At 34.7% G+C, this 20,827-nt stretch overlaps 1 protein-coding gene across 3 annotated transcripts in view; it reads left to right on the top strand.

Moving 5' to 3' along the window:
• Positions 1–20,827, top strand: part of LAMA2 (laminin subunit alpha 2) — a 631,935-nt gene that overhangs the window by 184,476 nt on the left and 426,632 nt on the right. For all 3 annotated transcript variants that reach the window (XM_057489270.1, XM_057489268.1, XM_057489269.1), the window contains one exon: positions 9,689–9,931. In XM_057489270.1, coding sequence (XP_057345253.1) covers positions 9,689–9,931 — 243 coding nt within the window. The remainder of the gene's footprint in view (positions 1–9,688; positions 9,932–20,827) is intronic.

The raw sequence follows: 20,827 nt of genomic DNA, 5'->3' as shown, positions 1-20,827 counted from the left end.
GCAGCCAGAATGACATCAAGCTCTGCAGCTTTCTCATTTTTCATTTCATTTACACTCTTTACACTTCACTGGCAAGGGAGGTCACCTCTTTAAAATTTGGGGTGAAGGCTAGCTTGGCAAACCTTGGCAGAGTCCTCTCTTTTGCAGATTTTCATTGCAGATGGAAAACATGTGATTTAGTATAATTAAGATTGTTACTTCTGGCAGAATTTCCCCTCTGTCAATGATGAGGAACATGTCATCTGTATGTAGTGGTTGTGCACGGTGATTAGGTAGGTTCACACCCTTTAGGAACATGTAGAAATCACCCCAGAGGTCTCTTACATCATTTCAGAGGAGCCTTTCCATTTTTGATCACCTGTTCAATTGAATTTAAAAATAATTGAGAACTATTATGTGTAAGGCATTAAAAGACATTTATAGAATATTCTATAGTTTCTACTTCTAGCAACTTACACCTTGGTTCTGTGGTAAAACAAGGGCAAAATAGTTTCTTTACAAAACAACATTTAATTGTCATAAGAAATGTTCGGTTGTTACTTTGAAATATAAAATAGGTTGTGAGAGTGTGGTGAAGTTAGACATTGAGGTGTAGGAATATATGTACGAAGGAGTTAGAAATATTCATACATGTGGAAGGGATTATTATGTTAAAAAAAAAACACAGAAAACTGGATCTATAAGCCTGCCTCATAATTTACCAATCATGTGAAGAGGAACATGTTACCTACTGTATTAGCTTTACTACCACAACATATTACCACAAACATAGTGGCTTGCAACTACGAGGTATGGGTTAGAAGTTTGACATGAGCCTTAGTGGGCTAAAATCCAGGTGTGGGCAGGGTTGCATTCCCTTCTGGAGGTGAGAGGAGAATCCATTTCCTTGATTTTTCCAGCTTCTATAGGCTACCTGCATTTCTGAGCTCTTAGCCCCTTACTCCAACTTCAAAGCTAGAAATAGGTTGATTTCTTCTCATGTTCCATTACTCTGACATCCTCTTTTGCTTCCCTCTTCTATTTTTAAGGACCCTTGTGATTACACTGGATCTACTAGGCTAATCCAGATTATCTTCCCATCTCAAGGTCTTTGGCTAATTTATATCTGCAAAGTCCCCTTTGTCATATAAGGTAACATATTCACAGATTCCAAGGATTAAGATATGGACATCTTTGCCATTATTCTTTCTATCATACCTACAATCTCTCATTTCGACTTTCTAATCAGTTCCTACCTGTCTTAGGGTTCTTGTTAGCAAAATAAGCGCCCACCTTCCTGACAAAAGCTAGGCACTAAATAAAAGGTTATTTTCCCCAAGGAAATGTTCATTCTGAAATAATTGGGAAACACCTTTCTTAAGGAAACTTGAATTAAAATGAACCACAACAGACACACCCAGACAGGACTTGGAGAGAAATACAGGAAGTGCTGTCTTCTGAACACATTTTCCGTCTTCACTCTCTCCTCTCCTATTGTTTACTTGCCATTTTAGGCAAAAAACTGTATTAGAAAAACATGTTTTTCTTTTAAAAAAGTCACTAAATTATAAATAAATATCATGTCCAAATATGAGAGTTTCTAAAAGGGGAAGAACAATATAGTTAAAAACTGTAGAGACTTCAAAGATGAGGATAGGGGAAAAAATATGAATTTTCCAACCGAGTTGCTGGTAACTCTCCTGAAAGTGATTAAAGTAGGGTGGTAGGTGGTGCATGAGCTGCAGGGGGTTAAGTAGAGAAGGGATGGTAAAGTCATAAACAGCAGAGGGTACAGACTACTCATAACAAAGTCCCTAGGGAATCATAAGGAAGTGTGGCAATATATAAGCATGAAAATAGTGGATGCTATTTCATTTGTCATAGCTAAAACTGAATAAGTGTTAAGTGATTCTGATCTGTTCAAAGAATTCATGAACCAGGATCAGAAACTCTCATTTTGTCTTTGATTTGTTATTCTACACTGTTAACATTACATTTCCAACTTTTCTCATAACTACAAATCTTTGCTATTATTCCCCAAATGCTTTGAACTAGAGTGATTCATTCATGTCTGCAATGTCATAAATTGGAGAATGTGTAGGTTCTGTCTACTGTGGTAACTGTAGTAGCACAAAAACAAAGGCAATGCTGGGTATTTCTCGAGGGTTAATAATTTTTAGAAGGCAAAGCTTTAAACTGTCATATTCCTGATTGTGATTCACACCAACTCTGTGCTCTGTAATGGCTTCATTGAAAGGACTGTCATGTTCTATGGGGGACTCAGCCTACTGCTCTTTTACCTGCAGCTGGTGTGGAAGCCATGCTGTGCTCATGGCTTGTTCACAGGAGGCAGGTCAATCATTTGAAACCATAGATTGTTTCAGATGAGAGGGAAATATGTGAGGAGAGAATGGATGTCAAGGGCAGTGCTAAAGAGAAGAAAAATGCTTGTCTGAGTTTTACCTGCGGCTAACATTGTTAAAAATGATAGCAACTTAATGAAGCATGGTGTGCTAAAGGCATTAATAAGCTGAGGGAGGAGGACCTTATTCATTCCAATTTGCATTCCACTTACTCGTGTTACTACTTTTCTTAAGACTGGACTAAAATTTTGATACCTTCTGGACCAGCGATGCCCTTTAGAGTTGATAATTAATTTGAGTGAACTATTAAATCATATTTCCTGTGCTCAGAATGCAATGTAGTCACAGTATGAAGCAGAGTTAACCATTTATCAAGATAATAAAGAAAATACATTAAATATTTACTCATTAAGAGCAAGAACTAAATTATCGGTAGTAGTAAAATCATTATGTAAAAGAGAATCATTTGTTTATTAAAATGAGATATATTAGTAATCTCCTTATACTGATTAAGAAAATTTCCCAACATATCCAAACATATAGGCAAGAATAACACAGACCCAGACATACCCAACACACATCTATCAGAACTAAGGGCCCTTTTTGTCTCAATTCTACACTTAATCCATACCTCCCTATCCTCAGATTATTTGTAAAGAAATGCCATAGATATCACTTACTCTATAAATATTTCAGCATGTATCTCTGAAGAATACTCTATTTTGTAAACAAAACCACTGTCACACCTAAAAATTAATACTATTTCTACTACTTCTTTAATACTGACAAATATCCAGTCAGTATTCAGACTGATCACATTTGCTTCCATTTTTTTAATGGTTGGTTGAATCAGGATGTACCTGAAATCACATATTACATATGTTTAATGTATCTCTTATATTTCTCTTAATACAAACACCCCACTATTTTTTATTTCCTTGCATTTTATTTTTTGGAGAAACCAAGTTGTTTGTCCAATGGAAGTTTTGCCATTCTGGGTTTTAATAATTGTATCCCTGTGGTGCTGTTGACATGCTCTTCTGCTACTGTATTTCCTGTAAACTGATAATTATATTCAGAGAGAGTCTAATGTAGGTTCACTTTTTTGGCACAATACTTTATAGATGGTGCTGTGTGCTTTTATCACACTGCAGAGAACGTCCAGGTGTCTCCCTTTTGAGGACATTAGTGGCCATTGATGATCATTAGCGTCCATAGATCCATCATATCAAAAGGGGCCCCTTCATAGCAAACAGCAGCATCCCATATAATTACAGTTTTCTCCGCATTGCTTTTTCATTTTACAATATATCTCTCCATTTGTTGTTTTTTTTCCATCTCAGGTTTTCTTGGCTATTCTTGCATGTTAATTCTTCCAAATCAGCTTTGTAATCAACTAATCAAGCTCTAGGGGAAAATAAAAACCCTAATGTTTTTAATGAAAAAATGAAATTGCTTTATATTTATGTATCAACTTAGGGAATGCTGAAAAAGTAACTCTTGTAATTTCTCAGGGCTAGAAGTTAAGATTTTATTTCTTGCAGAGTGAGGTAGAGAGTTCCGTCAAATACATTCCTGTGAATAGTTAGGCATTGATTAAAACCCTTTTAAAAAACAATTTCAACAAATAATTGAATGTTTTATCTTCAAAGGATTATCATTAGTCATCCAGTTAGATTATTGTTCCTTAGAAATTCTGGAGTCATAGAGTAATTCATTTTCAAATGTCTAAACTTGATGTGAGTTTAAAGTGAATATCAAAATCGTTTTGAGGGCAGAATGTTTCTGTTTCTCTGGTGATCGGAGACCCATTTACCCTGCAGTGAAATGGCACATTGGCTTACATGCAACTCACTAAGTTCACACTCAGCAGTTCTAGGATACACTTAGAGAGGAGAAGGAATAAATGGGCTGCACATTATAACTGAGTGACTATTACAAATCATTCAGTGAGATTATTGTAAGTGAATTTGTCTGAAGGAAAGTACAGGCAGGTAAGGGGGCTGTACTTCTGGATGCCCCACCACCTTGTTGTAAGTTTATTGAAATGAGCATATATTTACAAGGGACATAAAATTCACCCAAAAATTAGTCATTGGAGGTATTTTGAGTTAATTTGTTTTACGTTTAAAGCATCTTTTAAAAGCTTTTATTGTTAGAACTAGATTTAAACATAGGTCCACTAATAGTATTATCAAAACTTATGTACTTTCTTCAGAGAATATTTATGGTTATAGTCAGCCACTCCTATTTTGCAGTTGCTCAGAAATTTTTGCTGGGGTGTAGGAACTTGATTCCACATGGTTTGGTGGGGTTTGGTCTTTGAGTAAATCCTCTACTGTTCTCAGATTTCCAATAAATTCCCTACATTCAGTCCCACGTCTCATGCCTACTTCTTGTCAGACCTGCTGCTATGAGGTTCTGCTGGACTTCCCCCCGGGAGACAGCTACTCTGAGTATGGTAGCCATGACCTCTGTTCTCCCTCATCAGCCAGCTCTCATCGACCTTCCAGAAAAAGCTCCTCATCCTCTTCTCTTTGTTGTTATTGACTTCTATTTTACTTCTTTATTATCTTTTTTGAGGTATCAGATAAAAGAGCAGATAATCACATCAACTACATGCATCAACTCAAACACAGAGACATACATACATTTTTATAAAGCTTCCTAGATTATTCCAGTGGGTATTATACTCGCAATTCCTAGGATAATTTCTGGTTCTGATGTCATATAACTCTCATTGCTTTCTGAAAGCCAATCTATCTATCTATAAACTAGAGAATTTGACAAACACTATTAGGACCAAGGATACAGACAAGTTTTCAAAATATATTAGAGATGGAATTACTGCACATGAAAATATTAAAATCCACAACACTGGCAAGAGCAGATATAGAATATCACAAAGCCTCTTTCAAAATTAAACAGTTTTCTTATGTGGACACCTATTCATAGACAGCAATGTGGGGAGGGAGGCAGAGCTCAACAGTGGGAATAAATTAGATGGCCTTGAATTGTTTTCTTGAGAGATTAGGAAAGAAGAAATGGATGAGAGTAATTCGGGTCAAGTCTTATGAAGAGGATGGAGTGTCATCTTCTATAGAGTGTGGCCTTTATTAATATTTTTATGTCTTTCATGAGGATTGGCCTATAGGCACCAGAGTTCCTATGGCCTTATTAAATCATTAAGGAATTGAACTTTGGTCTGACTCCCTTAACTATGTGCCAGTGATACTCAAAGTCAGTAAAATCTCTAATACACAGGACCCTTTGGTAGTGTTTTCCTAGATCTTGGATTCTGCTAAGGACAAAAGAACTGGTATAATGTAGGTTACAGAGAGTTAATAGCAGATAATATTTTTTAAATCCAGACCCAGCAATGCATGTGCTAGAAATTGGTTCTGGATGTCAGACTTATCCATGGGAGCTAATATATGCAGCCCCGGGGCAGTGTTTGAATTGGCAGAGTTCCTAGGTTGCTCACTTCAGACTATGAGGTCTCCTTTGACCCCAGTGCTATACGAACACATATCTCAGTCATGATGGGGAAATGACGGGAAAGCAACACTCTATGTGATGGCCATATGTTATTTGTTACTTTGAGGCTGAAGGATTCTTCAGAAAATCTCTATTCACCAATCCCATCTAAGTGAGATCAATTTCTTAATATTCTGCTTATTATAGAAGGAACATTGAATTTAATGCTGCATCAGTGAAGTAATTATGATATTTTGCTAGGTGACATACAAGGAAAAAGCTTTGTTACAGTAAAATATCAAACATTTGGTATTATTTCAAAAGTTATTTTGGATTTTTTTTCAGGCACCAAGTTTGTAAAAAGTATCTTCCAGTTAAAAAATTTAGGGTATTGTGTGTTGATGTCTAAGGCTCGCTGAAGCCTAGCCATGTTGCCGTTTTTGTATTTCCTACAGTTCCTCATTGTACATCATACAGATTGGGGTTTCATTCATTGAGAAATAAGGTTTTATAAGTACTCTATTCTGAAGAGTCTCCTATGGAAAATGCAAGACATAATTTTTAAAAAAGTAGTATAGATACATTAAATAATTATTCCATTAGGGTCATTAAAATTTTGGAGTCCTTAGAAAATTACTGTTAAAATTTTCAGTTATTCTCTGATGCCTTCAAAGAATACTTCTATTCATTGTATTTTTCAATAATGCTGTCTACCACATTTTTAGAAGTTTATTCAAAATACTACATGCCAACTAATTTAATTAAGTTTGCATGAAATGTGAAAGAATCCATAGAAAATAAATGAAAGGGGATATTGTTTTGAAATGGGACTCCTCTCATATTCTCTAAGGCAATGACTGCTTTTCCATGTCACTTAATGCTGGCTGTTGAATTATAGAATGAGTCAGTGGGGTTTCTAATGTAACTTTTTTTCATGGATTTCATCTAGTATTCCAAAGCAAAACAGAATATCCTAAGTCATAAATCTGCTTTGTAGCTCCAAAAGAATTTGGCCTCTTCCTGTTTTTGTTTGTTGAGCTTCTTTCTAAACAAAGTTCTTTATCAATAACCTCAGTATATCTTCATTTTTCTTATTGGATACCTATGATCTCTTGCTTTGGTGTTTCTCTTTTTGCTTCTAATTTAAAAAACTGTGCATTTTTTTTTTCTGGACAGAAAGATGCTAACTTAAAGTATTTATATAGATTCTTTTTTCGAAGGAACATGAAGTATTTTATATCCATTATCTAATTACCTCTTCCACAGTTTTGACTTTGGAGATGAAATACTGGGAAACAGAGGGTAATAGAGTTTGCATAATTGTCTCAGCTCATCAAGACCTATTAGGATGAATACCCAAACAACGTATGTCTTAGTTTTCTACAAGTAACAAAATATGGTAGTGTTTGCTGGGATTCAAACACTAACAGAAAAAAGACAGTGGCAAGCTAATAGAAGTAATAGGGAAGCATGTTACAGTGACTCTGGTTATTCAACTAAATTTAAAGATATATAAACTATAGTCTCTGCATTTTAGGAGTTTACAATTTAATTATTGGGTATATCCTTTATTATTTTACAGACCTTGTCATGAATACTTTAGGATTACCAGAAATTAGGATCAGAGCATTTTACATTTATAGTAGCATCAGCTATCTCTCTGCATTATATCAGATTAATCAATTGGTATGTTCCTCAGTGAATTTCTTTTTAAATTCTCCATACATGAGTTGTTGAATATGGGCTGTCTAAGGGAAATAATTCCTTGTGAATAAATAATATCTAAAAAATACAGAAACAGCAAATATTTTGGATCATGATTAAAGGGGCATGTTCCATCTTACTCCTATTCTTTTCCTTCTCTGATATTTATTTTGCTTCAGTTTTTATTTATTTAAAAATAATTTAATTAAAAACTAAGACATGTAAAAACAATATAGCAAGATATTGAATAAAAGTAAAAGCTCTCCTCTTTCTCTTGTTGACTTTATTCCCAAATCCCAGAGGTCACAGCTTTAATATGTTTATGTATATCCTTCCCCAAAATGTCTAAGCATATTCAGGTATTTATATGGACATACATAGATAAGTCTATCTCTGTCTGTCTGCATTTATACTGTTTATATACCTTTGTACATGTAAACTCAGTATTTCCCACCCGGAGTGATATTCAGTAAAACAGAATGGCCAAACCTCAGACCAATCAAAGCAGATGTCTTGGCTGTTCTTTGGTTTGCTGAGGTTACTCAGCTGGTCTCAGCGGAGAGGATGCATTTGGGAGGCTTGGGCAGCAGCAATTTACCAATGAGTACAGAAGTATTTCAATATTCTAACCACCAGTTTTTCCATAACTGTGCCTAATAGGCAAATACCAGCTCTACTTTCAGTCCTTCAGTGGTTATGATTTTCTCTCTCTGTACACAAGTGTGCCTGCACTCTAGGAAAGATCTTGAAGACCAGCATCAGAGCCACTTATATAGCCCTTCCATATCAACTTTTCATATTTTTTAATTCAGTCCTTAGAGTTCACTATAGACACACTATATGTATGCATGAATGTCTCATGTCGTAACTATGAAGCAGATAAAGTTTATTTGTAGAACATTCTTTTCAGGATTCCCTCTGTGACTCAACAGAACCTTTACCCAAACTTTAGTGGATCTGTCCTCCTAGTTGTACCCTTCCAATGGCCCCAGTCACCCCAAGATTAGCATCTCATATCTCATAGCATTTAGGAAACAAGAAGATACCTTATTGATTTATTAGTGTACTTTCCATGTGTCTCACTATTATAATATATTATCCACACATGGATGGTGGGACTAATTTAAACTAGTTTGTTTCTCTCTTTCCACCCAGGGCATTGCACATAAATGTTGCTCAATAATGTTTGTGCATTATTCTTTTGGACTCCATTGGTTATCAACTATCACAAAACATTCAGAATATGTATTTTTTTAGACCTTTAAATTTTATGTAGACTTGAAAATAAAGGATTGCCACATTTCCCTCAATTGTCATTCAGTTGACTTACAGTAACTCCATTCCTTTCTTTATTTCCTTTTTTTTTACACATGTTTACTCCTTGTACAGAAGTTCCTCAGTTAATATGTCCCAGCTTCAATCAGTTTTCTGCATATCCTGGAATTTCTTCTTCATTATTTTCTATTTGGGGATGTAAATTAATTTACTTTTGTTGAGTATTTACAGCCAAACCCTTTGCTAGGTAGGTACTTCGCATACATTATCTCATTTAATCCAAATCGTCTCTCAGTAGTGTATTTATTATTGACCTAATTTTCAGATAAGGAAGTGAAGAGTTGGGAAAGTAAGATAATCTGCCCAAGGTCACATAAATTCTGGGACCATAATTTGAACACAGGACAGTGCCTTCAAAGCCCTGTGTTATTTTTGCTGCATCACACTAACTCCATGAATGTGGTACTTTTTTAAGGTGACGTGTGTTTTCTAACTCTCAAGCTGTTATCCACATATGGAATTTCTAACTCAATTTATACTCTGTAACACAGTAAGGTGAGTAAATTGGTATATAATGAATGCTTTAGGTGATCATGATTATAATGGGAACTTAAAAACTAGGTGAAGCGATGTCAATGATTTGTTAGAGAACTAAAATCCAACCTTAACCCATTTCTTTTAAAGCCGTGCTGTCAAAACTGAAACATCTCATCTTAGCAAAAAAGAATTAAATATGAACATGTAACAGTAAAATCATTTCAGAGAACATAATAGGGTTATGGAATAAAATATGAAATAAAATCTACTATAACAGTAAGCTTTATATTTGACATAAAATGGTGGGAATATTTTGGAATTTGAAGTTACATGTTATTGTCCTTCTTCCCCAGGTGTTCCAGATTGCATATGTGATCGTGAAAGTGGCTAACTCCCCTCGGCCTGGGAACTGGATTCTGGAACGCTCCCTCGATGATGTTGAGTACAAGCCCTGGCAGTATCACGCTGTGACCGACACAGAGTGTCTAACCCTCTACAATATTTATCCCCGCACTGGACCACCATCATATGCCAAAGATGATGAGGTCATCTGCACTTCATTTTACTCCAAGATACACCCCTTAGAAAATGGAGAGGTAAGATGAGAAAACTCACCATAAGTACATTTAAGATGGCAAAATAGGCCTGTCAGAGAGACTTGAATATATCGGTAATTAATGTCAGGGAGATTTAAAGAAGGATTTAACAGAAGTACATTTAAATGAGTTATTAAATAAAAAGGAAAAACCCAAGGTGATTAGAATTTTAACTACCTTCGTCTAGTATGTGTCTCCCATCTCCAATAAAGATCAGAAAAGAGGAAATGGGTTTAAGTTGAAAAGCCAATGATTAATTTTACATATAAAGAGACTTTTCTGACAATGAGGATTGCTAATGATTGGAGAAGGACTGAGGCCTTAAGAGAAGCCTTAAATCTGTGTGAACTCTGGTCTGAAGATGGAGACAAAAGAAGTGAATGTGGGAAGACATGTAATTCACAGGAAGGATCTAAATAAAAGGAAATTTTGTCAGCCTTTGTATGTTTTTCTGTCTCCAAATAGGGCTGCACTGGGGTTTGTTTTCTTTCATCAGGCTTTATTATATGCTTAATTATATACTTTATTCAATAGTGTTCCACTTCTCTGTAGCATCTTTTACCCTGTGGTTAAGATTTTAGATTCATTCATTGCTTTTAAGCAACATATCAAATCGTGTCTTTGCCTGTTACCAGCTGTGTGATCTTGAACCAGTGACTTAAACTCTCAGTACCTGGGTTTTATCTACCATAAATTGGAAACAGTAATAATACGTCTTATTTAATTGTCAAGAAGATTAAATAATTGATTGTCAAGATGATTAAATTATTACATTAAAAGCAGTAGAACAGTGCTGAGGGTATATGCACTGAGTGCTTTGTGAGCCTTAATTATGTTTTTTTATTACTGCTATAATAATAATAATAGTAATAACTATTGTTATTGTGCTTTTAGTAGTAGCTGTCTGTTTTCAAATACCCAAGCCTTGATTTTGTGATTCTCTTGGATTCTCTAATTATATTTTACTAATCCAGATTCCTTCAGTATATGGGCCTAGCCTGTCTTGCCCTACCTGCTTCTGATCACCTCAGTTTATGCTCACAGATGATATTCTCTCCTCAGCAGTCTATACACCTGATTGAGTATCATTATTTATGTTCACATTTTCAGAAAGCCCATATTCATGTTCTCTCATGCCCATATCAGCTGATCTAGAGTTACACTTCTGGAGCAAAGTTAGACTTTTTTTTACATAAATCTATAACATTCCCTTTGGGTACTATTATTCTATAAATGTATACCAGTGTCTCACTGTATTTCAAATTCCATGTTCAAAAATAGCAGTTTTGGGGCAAAAAAATCCAAATGGTAGGTACTCTCAGCAGAGATCTCAATCTGCCAAATGACAAGGAGTCAAATGTAGTGAGTCAAACAGCTGTTCAATCTGCTTTATGCCCAGAGGCATCCAATTCCTGGCCAGATGGGCTTGAAGATATGGGAGTAGGGAGAGAGTACAGAGATAATATTTTTGAGCTGATTTTTTATTTTTCTCCTAGAGCCTGTGTTTACCCAGAACTAATAATTATCTAATATTTTTATAGGTATTCTTTATCTTAGAGAAAATGGCCCAATTCAGAAATTGGTTGAACAATATTAAATGTACTTAGATAGATATATAACAAATAAGCTACACGCATATCACAAAATCTTACTTTCCTTACATTGATGGCAGTTCTACATCCTTCATCAATCTGGCATCAATCTGCCAACATAGAACAAACAGAAGAGTCATTTGTTTGTTTGTTTGTTTCTTTAACTGGCTATATTTTCATTTTTAAAATTTATTTTTATTTATTTATTTATTTATTTTGGTATCATTAATATACACTTACATGAACATTGTGCTTATTATATTCCCCCCATTATCAAGTTCCCACCACAATACCCCATTACAGTCCCTGTCCATCAGCATAGTAAGATGCTATAAAGTCACTACTTGTCAATACTGCCTTCCCCATGCCCCACCCCACTACATTATGTGTGCTAATCATAATGCCCCTTTTTACCCTTAGCCTTCCCTTCCCACCCATCTTCCCCAATCCCTTTCCCTTTGGTAACTGTTAGTCCATTCTTGGGTTCTGTGAGTCTCTTGCTGTTTTGTTCCTTCAGTTTTTTCTTTGTCTCATACTCCACAGATGAGTGAAATCATTTGATACTTGTCTTTCTCCACCTGGCTTATTTCACTGAGCATAAAACTCTCTAGTTCCATCCATGTTATTGCAAATGGTAGGATTTGTTTTCTTCTTCTGGCTGAATAATATTCCATTGTGTATATGTACCACATCTTCTTTATTCATTCATCTACTGATGGACACTTAGGTTGCTTTCATTTCTTTGGCTATTGTAATTAGTGCTGCAATAAACATAGGAGTGCATATGTCTTTTTGAAATTGAGCTCCTGCATTCTTAGTGTAAATTCCTAGGAATGGAATTCCTGGGTCAAATGGTATTTCTATTTTTAGCTTTTTGAGGAACCTCCATACTGTTTTCCACAAAGGTTGAACTAATTTACTTTCCCACCAGCAGTGTCGGAGTGTTCCCCTTTCTCTATGTCCTTGCCAACATTTGTTGTTGTTTGTCTTTTGGGTGTTGGCCATCCTAACTGGTGTGAGGTGATATCTCATTGTGGTTTTAATTTGCATTTCTCTGATGATTAGTGATGTGGAGCATCTTTCATGTACCTGTTGGCTGGCCATTTGAATTTCTTCTCTGGAGAAGTGTCTGTTCAGCATCTCTGTCCATTTTTTAATTGGGTTATTTGCTTTTTGTTTGTTGAGGTGCATGAGCTCTTTGTATATTTTGGATGTCAACCCCTTATCGGATATGTCATTTATGAATATATTCTTCCATACTGTACGATGCCTTTTTGTTCTGCTGATGGTGTCCTTTGCTGTAAAGTAGCTTTTTTATTTGATATAGTCCCACTTGTTCATTTTTGCTTTTGTTTCCCTTGCCCATCGATATATGTTTATGAAAAAGTTACTCATGTTTATATTCAAGATAGTTTTGCCTATATTTTCTTCCAAGAGTTTTATGGTTTCATGACTTAAATTCAGGTCTTTGAACCATTTCAAGTTTACTTTTGTATATGGGGTTAAACAATAATCCAGTTTTATTCTCTTACATATAGCTGTCCAGTTTTGCCAACACCAGCTGTTGAAGAGGCTGTCATTTCCCTATTGTATATCCATGGCTCCTTTATATTAATCAACCAATGTATGTTTGGGTTAATATCTGGACTCTCTATTCTGTTCCACTGGTGTATGGATCTGTTCTTGTGCCAGTACCAAATTGTGTTGATTACTTAGTAGTAGAGCTTGAATTTGGGTAGCAAGATCCCTCCTGCTTTATTCTTCCTTCTCAGGATTGCTTTGGCTATTCGGGGTCTTTTGTGGTTCCATATGAATTTTAGAACTTTTTGTTCCAGTTCATTGAAGAATGCTGTTGGTATTTTGATAGGGACTGCATTGAATCTGTAGATTGCTTTAAGCATGATGGCTATTTTAACAATATTAATTCTTCCTACCCATGAGCATGGGATGAATTTCCATTTATTAGAATCCTCTTTAATTTTTCTTAGGAGTTTCAGGGTATAGGTCTTTCACTTCCTTGGTTAGGTTCATTCCTAAGTATTTTATTCTTTCTGATGCAGTTGTGAATGGAATTGTTTTCCTGATTTCTCTTTCTGTTAGTTCATTGTTAGTGTTTAGGAATGCAACAGATTTCTGTGTATTAATTTTGTACCCTTCAACTTTGCTGAATTCAGATATTAGTTCTAGCAGTTTTAGAGAAGATTCTTTAGGGTTTTTTATGTACAATATCATGTTATCTGCAAACAGTGACAGTTTGACTTATTCCTCAACAATCTGGATGCCTAACTGGCTATATTTTCATTCCAAGACATTCACTAAAAACTCTTTGATGCTGACTATTAAGTACAACTTACTTTTCTCTCTGACATTGTTTCTCTATTATGTCTATTCCTCTTCCATTGGAAAGTGGATTTGGTGAGGAACAGAAAGTAATTCAAAGTATGTGAAGTAGAATGATAGTATTTAAAAATAAGAATTAAGTTCAGACCTCTCCTAGGGTATTTATTTCATCTTACAAAGCTTACTCTATGAATCATGTTACCTTTTGGAATAAACATGTTCAGAGAAGGTAGGTGATATTCTCTAAGACTCAGAAAGCAATTGGTAGCATAGCTGAGATAAGAATTGTGGTTTCTTAACTCTCAGATTAATTTTTTTTACACTGTAGTAAAGACTGGAAGTTGCTTTTCTAAAAGTTGGTAATTGCTAAACTCATAAATGGTTTAGAGAAGACATAGAAATAATGGATTCAGTATAAGCAGAAAGAGTCCTGATTCTGAGATATGATATAGAATAATGTACATGGGATTCAAAGACTGCCTCTGGTCTGGACTCCAGTCTTTGTGCAACCTTGACCAGATCACATAATCTCTCTGAGATTAAAATCTTTAATATATGAATTTGTTTAATATATAAATCATCCTAATGCATCTTTCCATGCTAGAGTAATATAATTTTAGGTATCTCCTGCAATATAACATGTGGGAACATTCCAAAATTTTTGAGTGCTTGTCTCCAATATTTCTCAGACAAGTAACTGTGAAATAAATCTTGCCATCATTAACTTTTAGTTTCAAAATAATATACTTTTGGAAAGCACCTTAAGTGTAATTATTAGGTGCTTATGTTAAAAAATTCCCAGAGAAGTGACAGTCAAGTAAGAGAAACAAATGTATAAAGCAGTAAATACTAAATGATAGTGTAAATGCTACAACAGAAGTGTGTACAGAGAGTGTTAAATCCTGCCTGGGTGAGCTGAAGGAGCCATATTGAGAAGGTGACTTCTCAGAAAGGAAACCAGAAACAACTCTAATCATTTCAAAAGTTTCAAGGCTAACAGGCAAATTTATCTCCAATATGGCCTGTCGGTTAACTAGGAATGTAACAGAATCCTGCTGTTGAAGGATACTTTTATTGAGTATAGCATTGTAGGCTTGCAGTTATTTTCTTTGGCACATTTCCATATTCCAGTTTCCATGTTTATGTATAAAATACAGCTAATTAATAACTGTCCCTTGTAGTATCTTTTCTCTGGTTTCTTTGAAGATTTTTATCTTTGTCTTTGTCTTCAGTAGTTTTACTATAATGCTCCAGATCTGCACTGCCCAATACAGTAGTCACTAGCCATATATGTTTATTTAATTTAGATTTCAATTAAATCAAATTAAATTGAAATTCAGTTCCTTATTTACACAGCCACATTTTAAGTCCTCAGTAGTCACATGTGACTAGCAGCTACCTAGATTGCACATAATATAATATTTTCATCATTGTGTGAAGTTCTCTTGGACAGTACTGCTATAGATGATACAGTTTTATTTTCTGGATTAGAATTTATTTGGATAATATAGTTGCAGAGTGATGTCTTCCATCAGTTCAGGAAATAATTTAGCCATTAACTCTCCAAATATTGCCCCTTCCCATACTCTCTCCTTTATAAGTACAATTAAAATAATTTGGAACTTTTTACTGTAAACACTGTGTACCTTGCATTCTCTTTTTTATGCTTTCATCTGTTTGGCCTTCTGTTCTTCATTCTAGATATTTTCTTCTAGTTTACTTCCATTTCACTAATTCTCTCTTCAGCTATGTAAAATATGCTATTGAAATTATTCATAGGATTCTTAATTTCATGTATTGTATCTTTCAGTTCTAGCAGTTTTCTTTCATTCATTTTGAAGTCCTTTAAGATGTAGTTTTATATTGATATTTTGTATCTCTATAACATTTCAATTCAATAAAATTTATGTTTAAAATTTCAGTATTCTATTGTTATCTCCTTGAGCATAAAGTAACAATTATTTAAGGATTTTATTTAATAATTCTAATATCTGACCTTTGTGGATGGATTTTATATGTTTCATCTCTGACTCTTTCCCATGCTGCCTTATATTCTCACATTCCTGATTATTTCTACATCACAGAAGTTATATTTGAAAAAAATATATATAGAAATAATTTGAGGCCTAAGATATTTTCATCATCTTGTAAGGATTTTTTGACACACCTGCTAGGCAATGACAATACAGATAATCTTAACCCAATTTCAGGGTTTCAAATTTCTGTGACACTCAGGTGACTCAAAGCTGTGCTATAAATAATGACAACTGTGTTAATTCCAGTTCACCATAATTTCTAGGTTTCCTGTCTTGGAGTCCAAACTAAAGTATGTAGAATTTACGAAAGCCCCACCTATATAAGTCCTGGAATTCAACTCCTAGTACAGCAAGACTGTCATTGCTCAGTCTCTCAGACATGTCTTCTGGACAGGTAAATGCCCATAGGACAAAGCTGTCACAATGTACTAATTACCTTTTTTAAATTAAAAAAATTTTTTATTGAAGTATCATTGATACAAAATCTTGTATTGGTTTCAAATATATAACACAGCAGTTTAACAATTACCCATATTATAAAATCCTTACCCCCTCTAGTGCTGTTACTCTCTGTCAACATATAAAGATGTTACAGAATCATTGACTATATTCTCCATGCTTAACTACCATCCCTGTGACCAACTTGTATTATGACTGAGAATTTTTGTGTCCCTTTACCCCCTTTGCCCCCCACCCCAACCTTTCCTCTATGGTAACCACTAGTCACTTCTCAGTGTCTATATATCTATTGTTGTTTTGTTCATTCTGTTTTGCTTTGTTTTTATATTCCAAAAATGAGTGAAATCATATAGTATTTGTCCTTCTCCACCTGGCTTATTTCACTGAACATAATGCCCTCTAGATATATCCATGTTGTTGCAAATGGCAGGATTTCTTTTTTTTCTTATAGATGAATAATATTTCATTGTGTACATGTACCACATCTTCTTTATCCATTCATCTACTGTTGGATACTTAGGTTGCTTCCATATTTTGGCTATTATAAATAATGCTGCAATAAACCTACATTATAGGATAATATATTAGTAAACAATTTATCTGATAAGGTATTAACATCCAAAATATATAAAGAACTCATGTATCTCAATACCAAAAAAACAAGTAACCCAATAAAAAATGTGTGGAGGACCTGAGCAGACATTTCTACAAAGAAGAAATATAATTACTTTTTTAGACATCTTTCTTTTCCTTGATATTGAGAAGGTGATTCTTCATCCTCTTGATATCTCTCAGATAACTTTTAATGTTTCTTTTTTTACATTTTGCACAGCTGGTCTGGTTATTAAGAGTTTTAAAATTAATGATATACTATAAACAGAAATATTGTCTCCTATGCATTTTCTTAAAACTTTTTAATTTTGGAATCATTTACATAAATGTAAGAAAAGTACAGATAATCTCCCTGTCCATTTTACTCAGCTTCCGCTAAGGATAATATCTTACATAATCACCATGCATTTGTCGAAACTATGAAATTGACATTGATACATTACTATTATCAGATTGATTCAGATTTCATTGATTTTATTAATTTTTTTTTCTCTTCTGGGATCCAGTTTGGAATACTATATTGTATTTAGTCATTGTGTCTCCTGAATTGTCCTCTGATCTATGACAATTTCTTAATTTTCCCTTGTTTTTCATAACCTCAATCACTTTTAAAAGTACCGGTTAGTTTTTTTGTAGCTAATCACTCATATTACTCATGTGTTCTCTTGAGTAGACTGGGATTCTGGGTTTTGGGGAAAAATAAAATAGAGGCGAAATAGCTTTCTCATTGCATCACTCATATTTATTTTTATACATCTATCCCTTGTCTATTTTCTTTTTTATTGGTTTATACATCTTATTGTGCTTCTAGACAGATTTTTATTGTGGACAACAGTGTCTAAATATTCATCAAAATTTGAAATGTATGTTTTTGAGTAAGCACTGAATGATCATTTGATCCTAGACCTTCACAATACCCTTCAAATATAAATTTAAGTGAGAGAATTAGAGAAATAAGAATAGAATATTTTTAAGGCCCAACCATGAAACAAGGCATTGTGAAACAAATATGTCTCAATTTAACACTAATTAAAACAATGATGTTATTTTTATGGATATAGAATATTAATAGAGAATACTATTTTTTGACTAACACCAAATATTTTGAATCTTAGGTTTATTACATTGTTACTTGTCTAGAGAATTTTGGAGACATGTGCAAAACTTTTAGAACATTCTAAAATGTTATATTTTAGGTGAAAAGTGCATCATTTTAGATCTGAAAGACAGGTGAATTCCTCATTGATCTTTTAAAGAATATCATAGCCTTTGACTCAAGCTTCTATATTCAAATTTCACTACTGCCTTCTGTCCATGTTGTCACTGGCAACCATTAGCTTTTCCTTTGGCCTTTTGAATCTTAATAGCATCATTTCTGCTTATTTCTTCAGCTTTGTTTGTTGCTCCAGCCACCACTACTCTTTTCCCTCCACTCTGTGCTTGGCCACTTCTCTTTCTTCTTTATCTCACATTGCTTGAAAGAGATCAGCAAGTGTTAATCATGTGGATTGACCAGAAGGGCACTTAGGGCATATTCTCAGTCCCCTAGCTAACTAGGTTCAACTACTTCCAAGAAAGTGATTAGTCCTTTAGTCTAGTGTCCTGGCTTGCACCCAACAGAAGAAGAGTTCTCTCTGAGCTATGATAATCCAGTCTCAGGGCCTATAGAAGGAGGAATAGTGGAGAAATAATAGTATGACCTGGTATGTTATCTAGGCTGCAAACAGAAGAAGCTTTGAGCAATGGCCTTCAAAGAGTTCTATTTAGAAAGGCAGTTTTGTATCATCAATGCCAAGAGAGGGCTCAGCAGGGACTCTGCTTTGCCTTACTTTGAGAGAATGATCCTTAGCTCCCAAATAGGAGTTGTAGGGTCTGAAGAAACAGACAACAGGGACCTCCATTACTCTGAAGGCAATCAAAGAGAAAAGATTCAGTGGGAACAGCTACATAGACATACCTCTCCAGCAGTGTGACAGGGAGCCAATTTATTAAGAGTTACTATCGAAAATCAGTTGCCCCAAGATGCTATTGAGAACTGCTAGCAAGACTCTCCATATGGGGGCACCATTGAGATCTATGCTTGCAGTAATGGTTCCTTCCAAGCTTAGCTTTAATTGGAAATGATCAGAGGTATTTGAAAGACAGCTGTTTCTGGATCTGGGCTTTTAATTCAGTAGATTTGGGAAAAGATCAGGATGTTCTATGTATGTTTTAAATAAGGACTCCTGGTGATTTTGATGTTCCTTCTCTTAGCTTATTGTTCAAATATTTCCAGCCATCCCCAACGCTGGAGATGAATAGATCATCAGTTATTTAGGGAATGAGTATTGGTCATTCTAACTTCTTCTAACTGAAGAAAGAGACTAATGTTTTTCTGCCCAAAATTGTGATTGACTTTGGTGGACTGAATCGCTGGGTGGGTATGAGTTGAGTAAATAAACTTTGAGCTATAACAAGTTTATCAGTAGTTGAGGTAGTGTCTGAGGGAAGAGAATCACACTAATAATATTGACCACTATGGGATTGTAGAGATGGCATTGCTTAAGGAGTCCTAGAATTAAAATCATAATAAATGCTTTACCATTACATGAAATTCTCCCCATTCTGCGGCTGGGCTTATTCCTTTTCATTTCTTTGGATTTTCACTAGATTGCTATCTAAATATTCATGGTTGCCAGAGTAATTTTTGCTTTAATTTCCTTGCAGATCTTTAAGTTATTTACATATTATTTCCTCTCCTCTTTACCACTCTCCTGGACTACAACTCAAGTGGAACTTCGATTCACTTTGATTTTGCTTTTGAAACATGGGCAGGCTTGTATAAAAATCCCTATCTATCATTAATTCTTGAAGATAGCTTTTTTTCCCCTGTAAACTACATGTACAGCTTTGATATTATTTTGATTTCCTATGTGTTAGAATTTTATATATACAGACAGAATATTCTTCCTCTTTTCATCACCTGACATTATGATGATCCTTAGAATTGCAAATACTGGCAAATAAAGAAACAAACCCAACATTTTATTTTGAAGTGTTTCTGAGATCCTTCTTTGATGTAATATTATTAAGGGTATATAGCATGACTGCATGTGTAAGTTTGGGTGGAAAAACAAGGATGGAAATGAAGGATTAGGTTTTTTCAATTACTCTTGGAGTTGTTCCTTTATAGAGAAGCTGCAGGTATGACTAGTCTGTATTGGTCACGAATAGAGATTTAGGGAAATAATTATTTGGGGTTTCAGACTTCCTTTCCTTAAAAATAATCCTTTTATTAGCTATCATGGGGCCAGTCAGAACCTGGAACAAAAACAGGAAAGTGCCTCATTATAATGAGGTTTATCTGGCATCCTCCAAAATTCCCAGAATGCTTCAATTCCAGTTACAATACACTGAACACTTACAATATTTTGAAGTTGCACAGGCATAAAATCCATAATTCATTTGAGGTCTTTGTGTTATTAAGTTAAAAGAAAACAGCTTTGTAATAAAATAAAGATAAAATTAAGATTTATTCCTCCTTTCTATTCAGTTTATAGACTTCCCCTGATAATAGTGTGCCTAGAAAGTATCTGTAAATCCTTGGTTATATTAATACAATGATGTTAAAAAATCATGAAGAACAGAAAAAACTGAATGAGAATGGAATTTCAAGGAGAAAATACCAAATATTAAGACCTAATTATCTCAGTGTTGTAGAAGAGGATCTACCAGGATCTGCTAAATGGAACAGAAGGTTAGCTTCTGTTAAGCTGGGTAAGGAAGTTTAGGGTTGTGGTGAAAGGCACGAAAGCTCTGTCTTTAAGGGTTCAGTCTGCCATTCAATAATCATGGAGGGTGGACAGAGGAGGAAATTT

The sequence above is a fragment of the Manis pentadactyla genome, chromosome 12 (genome assembly GCF_030020395.1).
Source record: "Manis pentadactyla isolate mManPen7 chromosome 12, mManPen7.hap1, whole genome shotgun sequence".
NCBI lineage: Eukaryota > Metazoa > Chordata > Mammalia > Pholidota > Manidae > Manis > Manis pentadactyla.
The sequence above is the reverse complement of the archived record's forward strand: the minus strand, read 5'-3'. Positions and strand labels throughout refer to the sequence as shown.